At 37.5% G+C, this 21,108-nt stretch overlaps 2 protein-coding genes across 6 annotated transcripts; one reads left to right on the top strand and one right to left on the bottom strand.

Moving 5' to 3' along the window:
* Window positions 1-656: 656 nt before the first annotated feature.
* MPHOSPH10 (M-phase phosphoprotein 10) lies at window positions 657-8,608 on the bottom strand. Of its 2 annotated transcripts, none has more exons than XM_080608108.1 (11): window positions 8,469-8,608; window positions 7,052-7,709; window positions 6,091-6,239; window positions 5,477-5,648; window positions 5,089-5,230; window positions 4,548-4,615; window positions 3,708-3,845; window positions 3,382-3,492; window positions 3,049-3,156; window positions 2,333-2,563; window positions 657-927 (listed from the first exon to the last, which is right to left on the bottom strand). In XM_080608108.1, exons 2-11 carry the CDS (start codon window positions 7,412-7,414, stop codon window positions 778-780), a joined length of 1,632 nt encoding a protein of 543 aa, XP_080464234.1. In that variant the 5' UTR covers window positions 7,415-7,709; window positions 8,469-8,608; the 3' UTR covers window positions 657-777. The 2 variants fall into 2 exon arrangements, with proteins under 2 accessions (XP_080464234.1, XP_080464233.1); XM_080608107.1 differs by lacking the exon at window positions 8,469-8,608 and adding an exon at window positions 8,236-8,390.
* Window positions 8,597-17,141, top strand: MCEE (methylmalonyl-CoA epimerase). Of its 4 annotated transcripts, none has more exons than XM_080608169.1 (3): window positions 8,597-8,685; window positions 13,244-13,584; window positions 16,482-17,141. In XM_080608169.1, the coding sequence occupies exons 1-3, from the start codon at window positions 8,655-8,657 to the stop codon at window positions 16,632-16,634; spliced, it is 525 nt and encodes a 174-aa protein (XP_080464295.1). In that variant the 5' UTR covers window positions 8,597-8,654; the 3' UTR covers window positions 16,635-17,141. The 4 variants fall into 4 exon arrangements, with proteins under 4 accessions (XP_080464295.1, XP_080464298.1, XP_080464296.1 ...); XM_080608172.1 differs by lacking the exon at window positions 8,597-8,685 and adding an exon at window positions 8,714-8,915; XM_080608170.1 differs by lacking the exon at window positions 8,597-8,685 and adding an exon at window positions 8,923-9,388.
* The last annotated feature ends 3,967 nt before the right edge of the window (window positions 17,142-21,108 follow it).

Here is a 21,108-nt window from a genome sequence, read left to right as displayed (position 1 = left end):
TTCACAGCTCTGTTCAGTCACCAAAGAGGGGCATATACTTAAGTGCTTCTACCCTGAGAATAAAGCTCTAAGTTAAACAGCTCCTGCTTACTGAGTTACTGCTGGCTTACAGGCTGCTCTGCGCTCCCTGCGTTACGGCCCTCAGCTTTTCCCTGCTCTGAGGAACCTGTTCCTGGAGGAGTCCCACCGTGACACAGCCGAGGCAATGTTAAAAAAGGCAAGAAAATACGTTAAAGAAAGTAGATGTCTATCAAAGATGTATACCAACGCTAATTTAGGAAATATTAATCACTTCTTTGCTCTGTTTTTAAAGGGATGTCATCCTTCCAAGGCTGACGGAAGTTATAGTCAAGCTGTTCATGAAATCTCTTTACATCCCAAATAAGAGGGTTTAAGTTTGTAATCTTAGAACAAAAGCGTATTAAACTGTGTCCTTACACGAGAATTTGGAAATTTAAGTTTTAGTAAATGCATACTTCTGTGCTATATAAACAACTACGTAAAGAAGCTATGGGCTATAGTTTGAAGAACATACAGCCACATCGCACATTGCTTTATATACATGCGCTATGTCAAAAAAATGATCTTTTTAGAATTAGACAATCAAGGAATTCAATAGTAGGAAGAAAAAAATAAAATAGGGAATAACACCTGTATATCACCATAGAGGTTCACAGAACATTTTAATGATGTATAAAACCCAGCATTTATTCCAATGCAGCATTAAAATAGAAACATTTTACTATACACAAGACAGAGCATGTATTAAAACTTAAATTACAATTTAAGTTTATGGACAGAGACTTCTTTCTGCTTCTTTTGTTTCTTCTTTAATTTGTTTGCATCTTTGACTTGCATTTTCACTTGGTCTTGTAACTGAGAAAAGAAGGCTTGGGATGATTTCAAGGCCTTGTCTTTTCCTTCATCCTGTCAATGGAACCAATATTTGTTATAACACCGAGAAACACATAGACAGTACCACTATATTATTTATCATTTCTTTTAAAAGTCAAATATCATATGTAAAATACTAATTAATTTTCAGAGAGTCATCTCTTTTTAGCAGATTCTTTAGCCAGAATGGCATAAGATTATGCTTCCTTTCTAATTCTGATTTGGCATAGTAGGGAACTAAGGCATGTGAGCTTCAACTACAACTACATATTAAGCTACAATTACTGAGCTTACATTTTGTATTTTGTTTTTCTTTTGAAAAGGTAAACAGAAGTGGTTTAGAAGTAATGAAGTTATTTTCCTATTTATTTCCAATACACCAGAATTTCAGTCATTTAAAAAAAATTAGTTTATAAGGCATCACAGGTGGAATATAAATTTACTTTTTTATAGCATGCAAAGCACAAGATCAATCTGATGGGATTATAAAGAAAGCTCCACAAAACGTAAAAAAAGCCAACAGGCACATTATAGTTTGAAGTAAGTTCAGTTACTCAGAGCTTACAGAGACCTAAGTAGAAACCTCATCTTCAGTTATGCATGCAAGTAGTCAGTCCCATTTAGTCAAGTGGGGCAGTCCAAACACAGGAAATAAGAGACTGAATATACTTCCAGTATTTGCAGGAACATCACCTTCTGAACTTTGAAATAAAAAAGTAGTACCTAACACAAACAATCATTTGTTTTGTGAGTGTACTATTATACAAAGTAATTGTATCATACAGTTCATGTTTTTCCTTATCTAAAGATTATCTACACATCCAAAATTAATATTCTCATTTAGTATATCTCACCCTGAATAAGCTTCTGAAGGTTCCAACAACCAATTAGTCATGATTTATTCATTATAATTCAAGTAATAACATCTACATGAATATGCATTATAAAAAGGTGGTCACTACAGAGCACAACTCAGAGCTATGTTTTTTCAGGCTGCTCTCCTGACATCACATTCACAGGGTAATCAGCAAAATCAGGAGTAAAAAAAGACGTTCAACACTACTTTGCATTCAGTTCCATGCACAGATTAGACCGGTACTTCCAAAATTACAGCTCAAAAGAATGCAAGGAAAAAAAAGGGGGAGGAAAAAAAAAAGTACATCCTTTCCATGTCTACTTCCTACCTCTTCCTTTCCAGCAGTTGTATTTACCTTTTATATTTACTCAAATAAGGTATCAAGGTTTGTGTAGGCAAGCAGATACACTACTTGGTACAAGAATTTCTGAGGGGATGGTAGGAGGTGTAGTTATGCCTAGAGGGATAGGAGAGAAGCAAATCCTTTCCTCTAACTGTGTTAAACATTATCTACCCCTGGGATTTTAGAGCTCATCAGCTAAAGAAAATTAAGTTACACAAGACTACTCAAGACAGCATTACCTTGAGCAGAGTTGCTTTGCCTTCTTTTGTAAGTTTTTTCAATTTCGCTGCAGCAGCTTTTTTGCTGAGTTTTATGCCTTGCTCCGGTTTCGTCTTTTCAAGAAGCTTTTGACGTTTCTCTTTTTCCCTTAGCTTTATACGTTTACGAAGCTTTTTCTTTCTTCGCTCTCGTTTTTTGTCTGTGGAAGTCTTTTCTGCATCTGTTTTTACATCACCAGCTTTGTTCTTTTCCTAAAGAGAAAAAAAATATAAGCATGCAGAAGAAAACTCACTTTAGAGTATTCAAGGTTGTTGTAGTGTTTCCATTATTTCAGGTGTCTGACATGTTAAGGCATAGACTGAAAACGGTCAGAAGCTGGTTAGTAGTGTTTGTACAATTGACAGTCTATTGCTGTTTAACTTCCCCTTCCACCCAGCTATATATTGGCAAAAACAATTACCATCACAAGTCAAGAATAAAAACCATCCGTAAGTTAGTATCATGACCTAGCACGGTCTGATAAACTCTTCCCACTCCTTCCAGCTATTTAAGAGTTTTTAAAATGCTAGGCAAGGAGGTTCATGAGGTAAGTAACCTTGAGTGGATGGGGGAGCAGAATTCTCCTCCCACTGATCTGCCATCCAGTACACCCTTCTGTTATGAATATAGATCCTCGCTTTTTCTGTTTGTTTGTGTGTTATTTGGTTGGGTTTTGGTTTTTTTTTTTTTTTTTTACCTTGATCTCCTCTGGTGCTAAGAGAGCAGCATCACTAACAGCAACAGGTGCTACTTCTTCCATAGTGATAGCTGGCAGGTTTGAAACTATTTTCACTTCTGGCACAGGCTAGAAATAAAGAAATATTCAGGACTAAGTACACCATCTCAAAGGAATGGAGTTTACATGTAACTGAACACATTAAATATTTGGTTATATTTAGAGGCAGTTATAGCGCATTTAATACAAAAAAGTACAAGCTCAATGTTTACTCAAAATATACTAGGGAAATTGAAAGTCTCCAGTTTCAAAGAAAATAAAGAAAAAGAGTAACTTTGAAACTGAACTACTTACTGGTTTGGGTGTGAAGTGGAAATTACAAAGCGCATCCAGTTGCAGGAAGAGCGAATCCATCATTTCCTGAATTTCTTTGTGTTCAGGATTTTCTTCCTCTTCAGTTTTTTGCTGCATTAATAATGTAATGTTAGTGCAACACCACTCATAAAGCAATTTCACTTTAGCAAGACTGGTAACACAGTATGCAATTCAGAGCCATTCCACATGGCACATGAACACTCAGAGAAGTCTGAAGTACTTCCATAAAGCTTAAAGCAGTTAGTAGCATACAAGTTAATATATATGCTTATGTGATGCAAACTTCAAGGCATTGTTTGTGTTACCTGGTGAAGTTTCAAGTATTCTTGCTCATAGATCTCAGCAAGACTCAGTTTACTTTTTTCATGGTCCAAAGTGATACGCTTCTTGTATTCAAAGGCATCCTCTTTTGGTTTTTCTTTCGGTTCTACATCGTCCCATGCCTGAGAAAGTCATAAATTAACAACCAAATACAACTACAGACTAATATGTGTTAGTTGTTACAGCTTATTTAGAACATTACTTATCTGACATGTTAACTAACTAACACGTGTGGCTTCCCCAGGAACTCAGGAAGTTCACACTTTAATTTGAAGAAGTAATAGAAGACACATAGCTCAAGCTTCTGTGCTTATTTTCAGTGAATCAGGGCAAAAATAGTATAATCAATTACAAATGTGTAATTTCCTTAAATACTCTTCCAATATGTAATTTTATTTATTTATTTATTTAGCAAACAGTAAGCCTCAACAAATTGTGGGATACAAATCTTTTATCAGTGGCTTTTAAGAAAAATAAAGCACACGTGAGCTTTGGTTAGTATTTAGAATGCATAAAGAACTACGCAACTAGGATAACAGAAAAAAAGTGAGACTGGCATTATATTCCAGAGGAACTCCTTATAGTTTTATCTGTAAATAATCTTTAGTTTGACAAGCATCAAAACCTAGCTTATAACACACACTTAAAAAAAAAAATATATATGAATCTAAAGCTCCATTCATTAAGGCAAAATGAAACAGCCAGTTGCAGAAAACAATCAAGAAAACCTTATATCTCATATGTTAAGAGCTTAAACATTCTTAGAATGTGCCCTGTGAATAAAGTCAATGAACAAAACGGAGAAGAAGAAGCAAGATATTAACCTCATCCAATATTCTCTGTTTAATGATATCTTCAAGCTGAAAAGTAGTTTCTTCTGTGATCACAGGAGCTGAAAAGAAGAAGAAAAGATTAACGTTTCTCCAGCAAGAAACACTTTTTGCTCCGAGGAATCAAAAAGAAAGAAAAAAAAGAAAAACAAAGTAAAGCCTCAACAAATATGTAGTAGTTGAAAATTTTTCTTGAACTAGAGATTGATGAAGTCAAGCAAATAATGTTTTCTTCCACTACCTTGGAGAGAGATAAAAATGGGAAAGAGAATGATGCTACATATGGCTTGTAAGTGACTAAAACTGCTACTGGATTAATGAACTTGCAGGTAAGTTAAAATTGAACCAAGAAGACTATAGCTTCCTGTAATTTCCACAATGAAAACGCACAGCCTCAAAGACGTGCTGAGAAGTTTAACTAGTGTTTTTGTTACCATACCCTCAAGTCATGGGTGTTGTCATCATGCTCACAGGCAAAACAATCCAACTTGGTACGGGAATATTACTCTCAAGAAAGCCCTCCCTCAATACTTACCCATTCGGACTGCATGATCAAAGAGTATTGTTTCCTCCAAAAGGCTATTTTCCGGTCGCTTTTGTCCAGTCACTTCTCCTTTAAGCTGCCAAGGTTTCTCTTCTAACAACTCTTCTTCTAAACTTTTTATTTTTTCACTCATCTGAAAAAAAACAATTTCCTAAGAAGTTTAAAACCGTTCACAAGTAAACTCAAGGCAAGAAATGCATAGCCATTTCAGGTACTTCCAAATCCTCCCCATATAATGTGAAGATACGTAATTGCATACACACATCTGATAAACTACTTTATTTTTTATTAAGTAGTCTCTTCACATATGCCATGTACACAATTATTAAAAAACATTGGTCACTGTTTAAAAGTATTAGCAAAATGATAAAACAATTACCTTTTCCTGTCTCTTTTCAAAAGATGACTTTATTTCACCGGGATCAATGCCCTTCTCTAATTGCATGTCAGTACCATCTTCAGTTTCACTGTTGTCTGGCAATCTAAAAGTAACTTTTGAAGAGGCCTTTTTACCTCTCACATTTTCCATCATCTCATTAATATCCTCCACCCTGTAAAATTAAAATACAATTTAAAATGAAGTAAAGGTTAAAAAGCCACTAACATTTGTGCATGAAGATATTTCAGCCATTACAACTTCACCTGTTACAACTAACCCATAGTTAAGGACTGCAATAGACTTTCATTGAAGCCTAAAGGCAAAGACACTATGGAAACTTCTATACGTCAAAAAATAACCTTCAAAAGCTGAAGTTATGGCTATTAAATCATTTACTGAAATAAATCCAAATAAATGACACTAAGAAGGGAAGTAAATAAACTACTTTTTGACTACGATAACAATGCAATCCATGAACATACAACAGATAACAGAAAATGACAAACCGTGACTCAAGTGAACCTGGAATTCACAATTTATTTTCTACTTGAACAGTGCCACTCTTCAGTGTAAAATTATAAAGACATTTAACTGCAAATAATGCCAATACTTACTCAGACATGCTTTCTTCATTCTCCTTTTCAATAGCACTGTCTGCTTCCTCTTCCTGATCATCTTCAACACCATTAGCTACTAAGTCATCATTGTCATCAACAGGATCAAAGAAGTCTTTGTACGTCAGGTCTCTAGAACTTTTAATTGACTAAGAAGGTGACAGGGAAAACAAAAACCAAAAAAGCGGTTAGGATGACAGAAGTCTAAGAGCAGCCTGCCTCTGAAAGGCTAACATCTGGGGAATAGCATGACTTGTGCAATAGTAGTTCAGTTTACTGAAGCATTAACCTAGGGCAGAGCATCTCCGTAAAATTAACCTCTTTTACAAGTACTCAAGACATTCTGCCACTTAAATTCATTTCTAACTTCAACACGTACTAAAGTCAGAGAGCAATGAATTTTTCTGATTATTCACTGGTATGTGTACATGCTTCCTTATACCCTGGGCACAGTTCTTGCAAGCAAGAATCTCTGGCAACCTTAAATAAGAAAAGATTAATTTTTGAAACAAGTACTCAGCAACTTGCGAAATTTGAGTTACAAAGCCCTGTCCCTGGAAAAAGAAGTTGCCAAGCCCCCATTGCTCTGCATCAGTCACCTTAGTGATCCCTAATCATGAGACATCAATGTTGAGCAAAACAGCTTTCTTGTTAAGCTGGGTCACATATTCTGCAAGGTCACCTATTTCTTACAACATGACTACCAAGTCCTTAATTCATGCAGAAACCTAAAATCCATCTAAACAGAGACTGGAATAGGAAGACAGTGTGTACTTGTGCATTGGTGCATTTTGCTACCAGATACTTAACATCAAATATTAACAGCAATCATTAGTTTTCCAATCATTTTAACTTGGCAGTTTCTCCTGTGAGCTCAACAATTTATAGTAAACCTAAAAGGTATCAGATCTTGATTTAAAGAAAAAAGGAATTCAGATAGTTAGTTTACTGATCTTCTTACTTTGACTTTGGTTTCTTCAGGTTCCTCTTCCTCACCATCCGAGATGATGTCTTCAAAGTAATTGATATCATCTTCCTCCTCCTCCTCCCTCTCCCTATTTTCCTTCTCTGCGTGTTCTAAAAAAGCTTCCATCTCAGCAAGCTTGAAAAACTTGTCATCCACTACAGATTTTCTTCCTTTTTTTTTCAACGTTGTTTCCTTTGCTATTTTAGTTTGTTCTTCTAGTGCATCAATATCAAAGTCAACATCAGAATCCTCATCACTGTATTTCTGCGTTACAGTTTCTTTGGGTTTACTTTGCTTTTCTTTAGCTTTAGTTTCTTGTTTTGTAGAAACATTCTCCTGTTCAGTTTCTGCTTCCATTACGTCTTCCAATTCATTATCACTGCTAGCCTCTGCATCAGAGCCATCATCTTCCTGGTCTGAGACAAGGCAAAGATCTTTATCGTTGGCATCCCTTGCAATGGATTTCTTGAAGAAATCAAGAATTGCATTATTCTGGAGCTCTAGTTGTTGCCAAATCTGTTCTTCATCAAAATTTTCTATCACCAGCTCTTTTAGAGGACTCCCACGAACTATATTGCTTCCCAGAGCTTTATTTAAATCATATAGAGTCTTTGTTAACGCTCTGAACTCAGCAGCCAGCCCATCTTGTACACTAGGAGGAGAAAAAAGTTAAAGCTTTAAAAAGCACAACAGTCTTTTTTTCAGAGTTGGCTAGCTTTCATTCATTCACAGCTTCTACTAATGTAACCGCATGGTCACACTGTAGCTCTCTATCTGCTTAGTTATTTTGGTGCTACAGCGTAGCACCTTCCTAGCACCTTTCAACAATTACAGCTTTTGCCTAGCTTTCCACGTGCTTCAGTACTGCTACCGAACATTCCTAGAAGCAGAAGCATTACAATTTTTAAGCCTTTCAGCTTCACTACACTCACACATCCGAGATACCTAAACAATTATCTTCCTCAGCATTCACGCTTGGGTGTTCCCTCCAGCTGTGCCCCGGTCACCGGCCCCACAGCGCAGCCGGTACGCACGCAGACCCCGCTTTCCCAGCTCCCGAGGGCAGGCAGGCCTGCCGCCCACACCGCCCGCAGGAGGGCTCCGCGGCGCCGGTGGCCGGCCGGCAAGAGGCCCCCTGCCCTCCTCCCCTCCCGCAGCGCGGAGGCTGCCGGCGGTACCTCAGGAACTGCTCGGGCCGCGCGGCGGCAGCGCCCGCCACCCTCAGCGCGGCCTCCAGCCCGCTGCGCGCCGCCATCTTGCCCCGGCCGCGGCGCGTGCGGCCGCCAGCCCCGCCCCGAGGCCCGCGGCGGAGCGCTCCGGACAGCTCCCGCGGCGCGGCCCCGGCGTTCCGCGCACGGAGCGCTCCGCCCGCCCCAAGCAAAGGCCCGGCCGCGGCGCCTCGCGCCCCCACCTTCACGTCCCCGCCGCCATTTCCTCGCGGGCCGCTTGGTGGGGTGGGCTGGGGTGAGGTGAAGCTCGGCACCGCGTCCCGGTGCCGTGCCGCAGCCCCAGGCCGCCCCGGGCCGCCCCGCTCCGTGAGGGCGTTCCCCGCGGCCAGGCCCCGCCCGCCTGCGGCCGGGCGGCGGCTAGCGGCGAGATGGCGGCCTGCGGGCGGCGGGCGGCGGCCGGTAACGCGCGGCCGGGCGGGGGGTGCGGGACGGGGGGCGGCCCCGGGGCCCGGCGCTCCCGCTTCACGCCTAGGGTGCGGGGACAGCAGCGCGGGGCAGCCTGTCTGAACGCAGGGGTCAAACGCAGAGTGACCGCCCGGGCACCGCAGTCACCGGCGGCGCTGCGCCCTCTCCTAGCGGCGAGGGCACACCGAGCTCGCCGTGCCGAACCGCGCTGGCTGCAGGGACAGGTGACCGGGAGGCTCGGTGCTGTGCGGTGCTCAGTGGGATACGGGATGAAAACACCCCCGTGTAATTTCACTTTGAGGGAATAAACAGCTGCAACAAAAATGTGCCTCAGTTCTACAAACCAGAGCCCTTCTGATTCCCAAAAGCCACCTCCAGCACAAGTGAGAACAGGATGACCTGAGCCTTGTTGGCTGGCAGAGTTTCCAAGATGCTACCACCACCTTGAAGTTCCTGGGATTTGAGAACACACACACTATGCCCTTTTTCTCTTTGCTCCAGAGAGCTAATACGCAGCCCCTCTATGCCTCACTCCTTTTGCTGAGAACGCTGTCTCCATACTTGGGAGTTTTCTCAGCTTCAAACCAACCAGAGCAGTGACGAGGTTCTTCTCATTGTAACCCACAGCTCTACAACCCCTCCACTGAGAACATGACTGAATCCAGTAGGGTTTGGGCGCATTTATTTACCTAGATGTGTAAGTCAACAAACACTGCCCCACTGCAGCAACCAGCCTATGAATAAACATTAGGAGGGTGCCATTTTATTGGGTACTTCAGACTTCATGGTCATAACCTGCCCTGTAATAGAACGTAAGCCCCTACTGAGAGCTGTACGTGTTTAAACGCTGATGTGCACAATACCAGTGCTGAGTCAATTACCAACAGAATAAAAAACAAGTAGATACCTTAAAATATTCTTCAAATGAAGCTGAAGATGGTGATGTACATTCAGCAGTAACACTAAGGCTAGAAAGACAGCAATCATATATGAGAACAAGGTCTGATGAATCTTCTCTAAAGGACAAAATACCTAGAAAAATTCTGACTTGGTTGTCAGTGTGTGAAAAATTAGGTCTTTACAAAAACAAAACAACAAAAACAGTAGGGGCAAATGATGTATGTATACTAGGACTAGAAAAACTGCATGTGTGACTTTGGGCAGCATATGAAAGTTTTTCAAACAGGACAGATACTTGGACAGATAACTTCAGTCACAGTGTCCATTGGCTTCAAAAGAAAAAGAGAAGGTCTATTTTTTAGCATTGGAGAAAGTTCAGAATTATTTGAGTAATTCTGTAAGTTACTGGATGAATGTTTTTGTGATTAAAGAGTGTAACCACAACATTTACCTGAACAAAGGACTAGTTTTGTGATATATGCATAACTTGCAGTGTTTCTTTCCTGAAACATAAGCTTCAAGCATGAGCTTCAAACATGAGCTTCAATGTTTCAAGCTTGAAGCTGCTAAAAAGCTTTCTTTTTCATTTCAGGGTCATCTTTTGATTATTGAGTGTGCTACTTCTTAGCACAAAAATGAGACCAGAAACATGAAGATGAGTAAAGATTAGAATTACATTAATAGAATTAGAATTACAGTAACTATATAGTTACTAATCTATATAATGCCAGAAAAAAACCAAGTGTTTTTTGTTTATTCTCAGCCAATTCATACTGATATTTGTGTGTTTAAAATTAAAGCTCGATATGCATATGACTAGAGCTAGGATAAATTCACAAGTCTTCATAGATAAAAGTTTAAAAAAAAAAACCAAACTCTGTAGAGTTCTCTGTCCCTACATAATCACCAGAAAAATACAGAGTCCTACCACCTTCGGAGGAATAAATGGATAGAGACATAAAAAATACTGCCATATGAATATCTTTGACTTTACAAGAATCTTAGGATTATCCTTTACTTCTTCCCTCTTATCTTTCCTGGAAACACTGCCAAAAATCAAGTGTTTCTTGAGCAGAGCCCAACAGAATTAACTTTTTCTATTTCTTTTGCTATTGCTTCAGTAATAGCCAAGTGACAATCTATCTAATTTCTGTCAAATGTCAATTTACTTGAAAATAGACAAAATACAGAATAAATTATAATTACCATGTAATCTTTTGCCCTCTGTGAGGTACAGCAAGAATTACAGATGATTACAGGAGATATAAAGATGATTGAGAAAAATTTTGCCCATTCCCATCTGTAAAGATTGCTTGAAAATCTACATTACTAGCATTTCCACTCAATCACAGGATGTTAATATTTGGAAGCAGGGACAAAACAACAAAAGTGCTATAGAAAACATCAAAAATGTACGTGTAGTAAGCGCTCCTTTCAAAGTATTTTTCTCTTCTGGAAAATACTGACTTTCTCTAAGTGAAAGAGTTTCTCTTGCTTCTCCAAGAATTGGATCAGGCCTTAAGTATTAATGCCAGGAAACAGCTACTGATCTTGGGTAGATGGAAAAAAAATTCAACTTTTATTTTTTTAAATGCATTATTTACTCTGGTGATCTGGTCAAACTCTAGTTATTTATCCATACCTCTAATTATGCCAACTAGATACTGCATGTTTCTTGTTTTGTACATTATAGAGCATTGCAAAGTATTGCTTCCTCAGGCAACTGCTTTGTTCACCCGTGACACAGTTCCATTTAAATAGCAAGTGTATCTACTGAATAGATTCAGCAGAGACATTGGAAAAACAAGAATTTTTCTGCTGTGAAGTTGCTAGTGGATTTTTTTTTAATATGTAAAAAGCTTTGAAATACTCAGTTGCAATACTGTCACTATTACAGCCTAAAGGTAACAACAGTGAAAAAGAATTTTCCAGAACTTCTGGCTGTGATGAAAGTGATGACAGGATGTACTGTGTGAAAGGCTGGCAAGAAATACACCAGAGCAGTTACTTGGAGAAGTGAGCAGGTTTATGGAAGCACTTAATGTAGGCTGTTGATTTAATATTATCAAAAGATTTTGAGTACACTTACTTTCTTGGTAGTATTCAAAATTATGTGAATTTCATGTTGTAATTTTAAAGCTTACACATAAACACATGCATGTACATCTATCAGTACTGTATCATTCTTTGTGAAGAAAAATAAACTGACAGCTGTAGCCTTCCAGTTAAATGGTAGTTCCGTTTCCTACAGTCAAACCAGATGATTAATTACAGCTACTGCTAACCTTACAGGTATTACTAACTTTCCAGAGTACAAAGAGCCTGAAAAATGTAAGCGAAGTTATCCTAAGTGTGTTGGAAAGCATCCAAAATTTCAGTGCCTCCCTGGCACAATTGCTTAGCAAAATGGCACATTTGTGAATTTAAAGCTAAGAATGCATCAAAGACTTCCAGAATGCTGAGATGCCTCTAGCTTGGCCTTGAGGCATTCGGAACTCCGACATGGCCTAAAGCAAATCAGCATGAAATTCAAATGCTGCCTTTATCAATATACCCTTTCATTTAATTCTAACTGTGGTGCGAGACACAATTGATAAGACCGCAGTTCCCCCCCCCCCCCCCATCTTTCCAAATTGTACTACTTAGATAGATTCATTTTTATTTGTAATTATCCTATTTTTACTTTTTTTTCCTGACTTTTTAAAAATCAAGCAACTTTAGAACTATCTGTGAGCAGTGCAGAAATATGACAGATAGTGAGATAGTGCAAAGGTCAGAACTGTCTTGTCAGAGCAGTCTGTGAAGAGTTCAATAGACATCTAAGCAGTTTTTTATGGCCCCAAGTTTCTCCAAGACTTTTCCATCTTTTGTCGACATCTAGATGTTAGCCCTTGCCTTTGTGTCATATTGTCATCCAGTATTTTTTTCATTATCTTTTCATTTATGATGAGACAAATCGTAATCTTTCTCTTTTGTAAGTCAGGCTGAAGTCAGTGGCACTAGTTGCATTAAAAAAGGAAATACAATTTTAACCTTCTAAGGATAAGCTTCTAAAGTGTTATTGGTCAGTAGAATGTGGTATTATTCACAGTACTTAAAACTGAAATATTTCTAAGCATCTTGAAACAGACCAGTGAAACTAAGTATAAGACCTGTACAGCACATAAAAAATAAGAGAGGCTAAAGACTTAATTCTTCAGAGAAAAAATCAGAAATCAGTATTTAGCATCCCTTAAGCCTCAAACACAACATGACATTTCTTTCCTTGCTATAGTTCTGACAGCTAAGAGTTCAAGTCTTTTATCTTTCTCTTGGATCCTGCAATATCAGTTACTTCTGTCCTTGGTTTTGTTTGTTTGTTATAATTTCTATATGTATAGACATGTCCTTGTTTCTTTCTCTATTTTATAAGAAGCTTTGAAAAATTCTGAAGTAACATTTAAGTACGTTATGCAGTTGACTGTTATGTTTGGCCATGTATTCCAATTTTTAACAGACAGATATAAGCATTTACAACACTTTTTTTTACCTTCAGCTTTCCACACTAGTGTGCTTATGACACAGGAGTTACATAGGCCTCATTAAAAGGGGAAAGAGCAGATACTGATAATTTCTCAAAAGCATTATATCAGTGCTATTCATTTTTTTTCAGGGCTTCTTACCAGATTGCAGACTTCAACTCTTATGATACGAACTTTAGCATCATCGCATTCTTTTTCTCAAAACATTCCAAGCTCTTTGTGGAAACTGGGCCGACTTAATCATGTAGCAATTGCAGTGCCTGATTTGGAAAAAGCTCAGTCCTTGTATAAAGATGTGTTAGGAGCACAGGTGAGCGAGACTGTAGCTCTGCCTGAACATGGTGTCTACACTGTTTTTGTGGAGCTGGGAAATACAAAGCTGGAACTTCTACACCCCTTAGGAGAGAAAAGTCCCATTACAAGTTTTCTGCAAAAGAACAAGACTGGAGGAATGCATCATATCTGCATTGAGGTATTTTAATACAATGTATCGTATAACAAGACAATGGATAGTAAATTAATTTTTTTTTCATAGGATTGACCTGTGTAAAAAACATATATATATGACTGTCATATCTGCGAAAGTTTCTCTTGTATAATAGGATTATACCCATGTTTTAGTGTAGATTTTAGATGCAAAATTCCACATTGCTGCCTATGATAAATGTTTTCAATGTTTTCCATATTTGAGTCTTGCAAACTTTATTATTTCATACAAAGAGTTACAAATAAAAAGTAATGGGATTACTGATGTGAGTGAAATTGTTTTCAGATTTCATCTATCAAGACCAGTGTTTGCGTTTGCGTGCTTTCATTGAAAATTGAGAAATTTTGCATAGGCACAGGCATTGCAATTTTTCCTACATTAAGTTTGAGTATGTGCAGGTGTTCAAGAATAGAAAATTAATTCTGTTTAAATTGACCCCAAATAGAATTGGTAGGCTGCTGTTACAGAAATGGGAAACTGAACGTCGGAAATGGGGAGTGTAGAATAAGAAAGTGATTTACAGGAAAACCAAAAAAAGTCCTCAAGCCTTCTGTAAGACCAGTGGTACTTAGTTAGACATACAAGATTAGGAAGATGTAGGTACTTCTCAGCAAAAAGAGTTCAAAGCTCCCAAAAGTTTCAAGAATATGTAATCCCTTTAAATAATTTTCAAGAAATATCTGTTACCAGCTGAAGCTGTTCTATGTAGACCTGTTTTGTATGAGATACAATCTTTCTTGTTGCAGACAAACCACAGATGACAGTCAAGTTAAGCCATACTGTTAATTACGAAAACAGAAGAATGGGACATGCTAATGATCCCATGTTGGACAACTGTATGCAATAAGCCAAGTATACAATAAGGCCAAGTAAGCCAGGAGTCATAATCTAGCAGATAATTTTGATTAAACCTGTGAGCTAGTGCTACCTGCAGCCAGATTTTCCTAAGTGAAGGCCTGGGACTATTAGATTCTCTAAGCAAAATAAATATAAGTTCAGAAAAAAGATTGTCCTAAGTCAACTATGTTAGTGGTCTCCATGTAAATTCAAATGGAAGGTTACCAAACAATTCACATGGAAAGAAAACCTTATGTTGTTGAGCTGCTGTTTATGTGGTACTGAAAACTGATTTGGTCGCTACCATAGTCAATCAAAGAGAAGTTAACGCCTCCTCCCCCAGTTTCCCATTCCCCTCAGAATGGAAAACCCTACCATTTCTAGGTAAGTCCTCCTCTGAAATTGAGCAAAAATAGTTTTCAGAAAAACTGTAAAAAAAAATCAGTCTCAACTGATTGTTCATTTGAAATTTAAAAATATTTTGTAGAAATACCTTTCCATGAACAATTTTATTGCAAAAAGATTAATTTTAAAAATACTTTTCCATACTGTAGAAGAAGTCTGATGAGTTTATTAAAATACCTTTCTGTTCTTCCTTCTGTCTTATTATTCAAAGGAAAAATTTACAAAGGTGTGTTGATAGGGAATTTGCTTTGGACAAAATAAGCGTTTTTAGAAGAAATTAAATAATTCCAGACAAGCTATAACTGAGTCAGTATCTGTGAAGAAAAGCATGGTGGAGAACTGATAGGGTAAGAGAGAAATCCAAGCCTGGTAGTCTCTTAATATGGATACAACCACAGACTTCCCACAGTTCGCTCTCACTTCTTCCCTGGGGATACAGTTCATTCCATCTGAGCCCAGACAGTTTATCTTCTGGCCATCTCTGCAGGACAGGAGCAGCAGCTGTAGTAGCTTTTCTGCTTGGGGAAGCAACCTGGAGGGAGGCATGGCACACTTCTGACACTTTACTGTCTTCTTTTAGATAATGCTTGACAGTCATTTGGTTTTACTTTTTTTTTTTGCTGGCTGGTAGTTGTGTGCAGGAAGAACCGTAGTGAGTTCTGAATTCTCATGAACAAAACTGCAGCAAATGAGTAGGAATTAACTGAAGTTTGTTCCTCCAAGTTAAGGCTAGGTATCTTCCATAAAATACATTATGTATGTTTATTCACTGAGCTATGTCCAGACACCTCAGTCTGGAATAACAGCAATGCTATTATTTTAATTCTAGGTCTTTTTAGGTTATTGACTATTGGCTTTGCTAAACTGAGTGCTAATTTCATTATTTCAAAGGATGGATGCATTCAAGGTTTGTATCCAAACCATCTGATGACATGACATGAGACTTAAGATCATACAATACAGCAAAGACGGTTTTTGTTAATTATGTTTTACTGCAGGAAACTCTACTGAAATTTAATGTTAAATGCTATTATTATAATTAAGTTCAATAAGAAAACTAGGTCATAGTCTGGGGATGTTTCTGGTAATTCCAAGGTTTTTGTCAGGAAACATGATAAAGTTTAACTTACTCAGAAGTAGTATATATCAATCTAGTAGGCATTTTCTTTTTACCTTCTGCTCATTGCCCTCCCTCTTCACCACCATCTAATGAGTCAGTGTTCTGTCATCAATTAGACAGAGAGGCATTCTTCTTTAGTTAATGATACTTTGAAAGTGATACAATCTTATTAATAGCAATGCAGAGTTTGATTATTTATAGAGCCCTTATAAAGTAACAATATAAATCAATGGACTTAGTGCATGATGAAATTTAATCTAATAAATTCTTAAATATATACTAGAATTTACTGAAACGGTACTTTATAAAATCTTCAAATAACAAACGCAAACTTCTGTAGGATTTTTATTGTTAAGACTAGATTTTAAAAACGATTTTAGAATTTAATTGATTTTCACAATTATATTAGAATTTAGAAATAACAATTTAGTAAGGATTTGTATTATTGCTCCCAAATGTAGAATGTGCATAATACGATTTAATGTGTCAGTTTGTGTAAACTGTATTTTTCTTTCATAAGGTTGATGACATAAAAGCAGCTATGGCAGAACTGAAGAAAAAAAAGATTCGAATACTGAGTGAAGAGCCAAAAATAGGTGCACATGGCAAACCCGTGATTTTTCTTCACCCTAAAGATTGCCATGGAGTCCTTGTGGAACTTGAACAAGCCTGAGCTGTAATATTCATATATAAGACAATAAATGAGTTGTGAAGTTACTGAGCTGGTGCTGGGAATATTGATGTACTGTTCAATCTTTACAGATTCACTGCAGTTCCTGTGGATTAAGTACAGCTTTTGAGCGCTGAAATAGTGCTGAAGATTTTTTGTTGTTGTTGATCTGATTTTCAGAATGAATGTGTTGACATTTCTTGAATTCTCTGTGATTCTAAAGATGAATGCATGAGCTAAGTTGCATATGTAACAGTTATTTTGTTCTATTGCCTCATGCTTGCAGCATGGTTTTACCTCTGTAACCACAGAAACTGTACAGTTTCTAGGTCATGCCACATTATTTTGTTCTACATTTCAGAGCAGAGACCCACTTCTCAGTGACAACAATATCGCTTAGATATTCTCTTTAGAATTAAAAGGAAAAGGAACATCGCACTTTCTGTTTTCACCATTCACCGCCTGTGCTTCACACTGATTGGTTCATGCAATAAACAAATTTGTATCTTATTGTATGGGCATCTGCAATCATTAAATAACTTTTCCTTGGCATAACAATCACTGCTTAGGAAGTTACCATGCATAAATCATCAGTTAGTTTTTTAATGAACTCTGTGCATATGCAGGTGATGGGAAGAAAAGCGTCTGAAAAATTATTTGACTGAAATATGTTTCAGACTATAAGATGCTTGTTGCATTTTTTATTTTTTTGTGGTCAGGTATTGAATACTTGTTTTTCAAGCTTTATCTGTTGGAAGATATTTGGGAGAGACCTGAACAAATAGTGAGAAATCTTTTCACTTGCTTTATAAATATTGGTTTTCTATGCAACAATATTTATAAATATTGTTTTCCTATTTTCTTACAAAATCACTGGAAAGCACAAGACACGTAAGTCCTGCTTATGTACACTGTCCTCACATCAGAGAACAGCATGCCAACGTACTTATGTTTCTGATAGACTGCAGTTACAGTTTGTTGACTTGGACAGACTTCACTTTATTTGTGTATGTTAAGCAAGCAGTGTTTGTCCTGATAGTTTCTTTTATAAGCTTGCTTTGATAATGTCAGATGTAGAAATTGAAGATTTGCTTTTTCTCTCATTATTTTTCATAATCCTTAAAAATCATTATTTTTACTGGCTAAACCACAATCCGAATTTTATACTTTCTTGCATCCTTGCACTTACTGTGAATAGTTTTGGCTTGATCTGAAACAAGTTCATTTTAGTCTAGGAGATTTTTTACTTTATGGAAATGGAATTATTTGTGTTGTGTCCTGTTTGCTGTAACAAACCACAAGTATAATGTTGACATGAGATTTTAAAGGGCTTTCAAGATATTGATGCTTCCTTATGAATTTTTCTTCTGAAACAAACTCTGCAAAGTTAGGGATATTTTTTTTTTGTACTCAAAACAAATACTTCCTCTGCCATGTTGTAAGGAAAATGTAGTCTTCTGCATGGTTCTTGTACTTGAACAAATCACTGTTTAAAGGATAGTTTATGATATTAATTGTAAATTGTTAGAATTTAGAAATCCTAAGGCTCATGATGGAAAAGAAGGATGATTTGATATTCCTGAAATACGATTCTACCATTCTAGGAGACATTCTATTACCAAAACCACTTTTGTCTTTACATTCTTTCAGACACAGTGAGGCATCTTTTCTGCAATACTAGCAGAGGAAGTTGGGAAGCATCACTGGTTACATGTCGAGATAATTGAACAGAAGTCTGTAAACCTAACACTGTTTGGTGATACAGAAAACAGGGTGGTCCTCCCTAGGTTAATGTTCCATTTCTTTGTCCAGCTGAAGGAGATGGAATTTTGTGTATGATATATTAAAAGTACTACTTAAGAGTAGTAGCTTGATGCAGTGCTAGGGAATGGGAGATTCTAGTGAACAATACTTACTCTACTTGTTTCATTTTGCTCCCCATCTCATTAGCAGACAGAGACTTGTCATGCTTTTAGCTAGTTACCAGCAATTTCCTGACTGACTGCATTGGCGTTGCCTAGCACTAAGTCAGCTGATGCATTTTGTTCATCATAACTAAGACATGTTCCTATCTCACTCATAGTTTATATATTTCATCTTACTCTTCCTAAGGTGGAACTCAAGATAATAACAAAGAAATAATAAAAATATTTTAAAAAAGAGTTTAGGTCTGTAAAATTAATCATACCCCTAATTGGGGCGTATTTGTTACAAGCTCTTTGTTAGGATCAGAACCCTTACTTGTCTGGGAATGGGCTATAGGGTACCAGGATTTCCATCTCTGGAGCTGTAGACTTGTAAGGAACAGCCAAGAGAACTGGACAGATGAAGAAGCTGAAGACAGTTAAGATACACTGAGACAAGTCTCCTCTTCATAGGCCTAACTCTGGTAAACTTCAGCAGAAACAGGATCGATGCCTATACTTATATCAAACTAGTCCTTTGCTTTAAACAAGAGAGCCTTCACAAGCCATTCTTTGAAATGTATCACTGTGCTGACTTCTAAGGGTTGGTGTGGGCAGGGGAATGATTAGATACATGGGCCTACAGGCCTTCTTTGTTACTGCCATGATTATAAAAGGAGATTAATGTCACAAAAAAGGGGAAAATTCAGGGATGCAAACTGGAGCTATAGAGAACTGTGATTTTTTTTTTTTCCTTCAGTAGAGGAGCACTTAATGATATACCTCTGTTGCACAAGTATACAACTTCTGGAACGAACAACAGTGACTGCGATAACAGGAGGTTGATTAGCTTGTAAGGTTTTGACAATGTTTTGTTTTATTTTACAAAAGGAAAAGCAAAACCTGATAATGCCAAGCTTTTTAGAAGATGAAGTGTTAATATTTTATCAGTAAATTTCGTAGGCTTGTGTCATTCGTCAAGTGCAAGTTCCCTATTCCAGTTTCTCCATGTGTCTTTTTTCCTCTCTGAACTCAAGCGTGTTCTTATTTTATGCTGCCTAAGGCAGACAAGACACCTTTTTCTAGACTCCATCAACATTACTCAGGCAGCTAAAGGGCTCATAATTAAATAATGCAAAATATCTTTTTTGACTTCCCTTATGCAACCCTCAAGTCTCTGCTAGCTGTGAGGAAAAGAACAGTCTGTAGAATGAAGCCCATTCTGTGTGAGACAAACCTAGAAGCAAACTCAAAAACCAGGGAAAAGAACTACATGCCTTTTAAAAGCTTACGGTTTTGCAAGTCCACAAAAACTCTGTTGCTGTCAAGCTTTTACTGCAATTAATCCAACCAAATTTAAGAAATCTTAGTATTTCATTCTGGATTCATGTTCAATATTACCATATTTACCCAATTTGTCCTAAGTTTTGGAAGAACTTACTCTATCATGATACCACAGCTGCAGTGTTTAACACAGTTGTGAGCCTGACAATTTGGAAAGCTCTGAATGAATTAAAAGAGGAATGGAAGATGACTGTTGCTTCTGCAGACCACTTCCTAGATGCACAGTACTTCTACGTTTAGTGCTGAGAATAGAGTTTACTTTCTTTATGCATGTGCAGAAGCATTGCTGCCTATCAAGGTCAGTCCTTGGCTTTGGACTTTATTGCTAAGACAGATGAATGGAAATTGGTGTGACCAAGGAGGTCTTAAAGAGAGACCACAGAATGTGTGGATGTTTACAATATCAAATTGAGGTACTTACAGTAAGTGCTCTGAATCATTTCATTGGAGTTTCAGTTGTTTCTCTCCTTATATCTTCCTATAGTGACCTGACTTGGGTTTGCTGGACTCAAGAACCCTTAATTAAAAGAAAAACGTAAGAGTTAATTGTTTCAGTAAACACTTGATTCTTAACAATGTAGATGTAGATCTTGGCCAAATTATCAGACTGTGAAATAAAAACAATTCCTAAAACGGTAGCCCTATTACCTCTCATAATGTGGTACTAGAAACAGTAAGGTAACTGGTAGTTTAAACATGGAATACTGAATCATTTAAGATTAATATGGAAATGGTAACTGACAACAATATATAAAGGAATTGGCCCAATGCTGACATTTTAAAATGGAAGACTTCATCTTCTTAGGAACACAAATTTTACCACCTTTGATAAACAATTTCAGAGCAGTTTGAACATTTTATGAAATGTAAGTTTATCTTATTGTGAAGTGGGAAGGTCTGCCCCTTTGGATGGTACCATCCTTAAATATCTATAAAATTATGTCATCTATAGAGTTTCATGTTCATTTGCACTGTCTTGCATATTCTTAACAGCATTGTTAACTGCAAAGTTCACAGCATAGATTCATAAGTGGGAAAGAGTTTTCCCAAACACTTTAAGTAGATATATTTCAAAGAACTTCATGACATTTTTAGATGTAATATAAAGTGATCTTTAACTGTTACGCTTTGTTAACATAAAAATAGTACACAGATACTAAGATCTTCTATAAAATAGACTTCTAATGAATGTTTTTACTCCTTTTTAACACTGCATTTTTTCCAGTAAT

The sequence above is a fragment of the Anser brachyrhynchus genome (genome assembly GCF_964034855.1).
Source record: "Anser brachyrhynchus genome assembly, chromosome: 11".
Classification (NCBI taxonomy): domain Eukaryota; kingdom Metazoa; phylum Chordata; class Aves; order Anseriformes; family Anatidae; genus Anser; species Anser brachyrhynchus.
The sequence above is the reverse complement of the archived record's forward strand: the minus strand, read 5'-3'. Positions and strand labels throughout refer to the sequence as shown.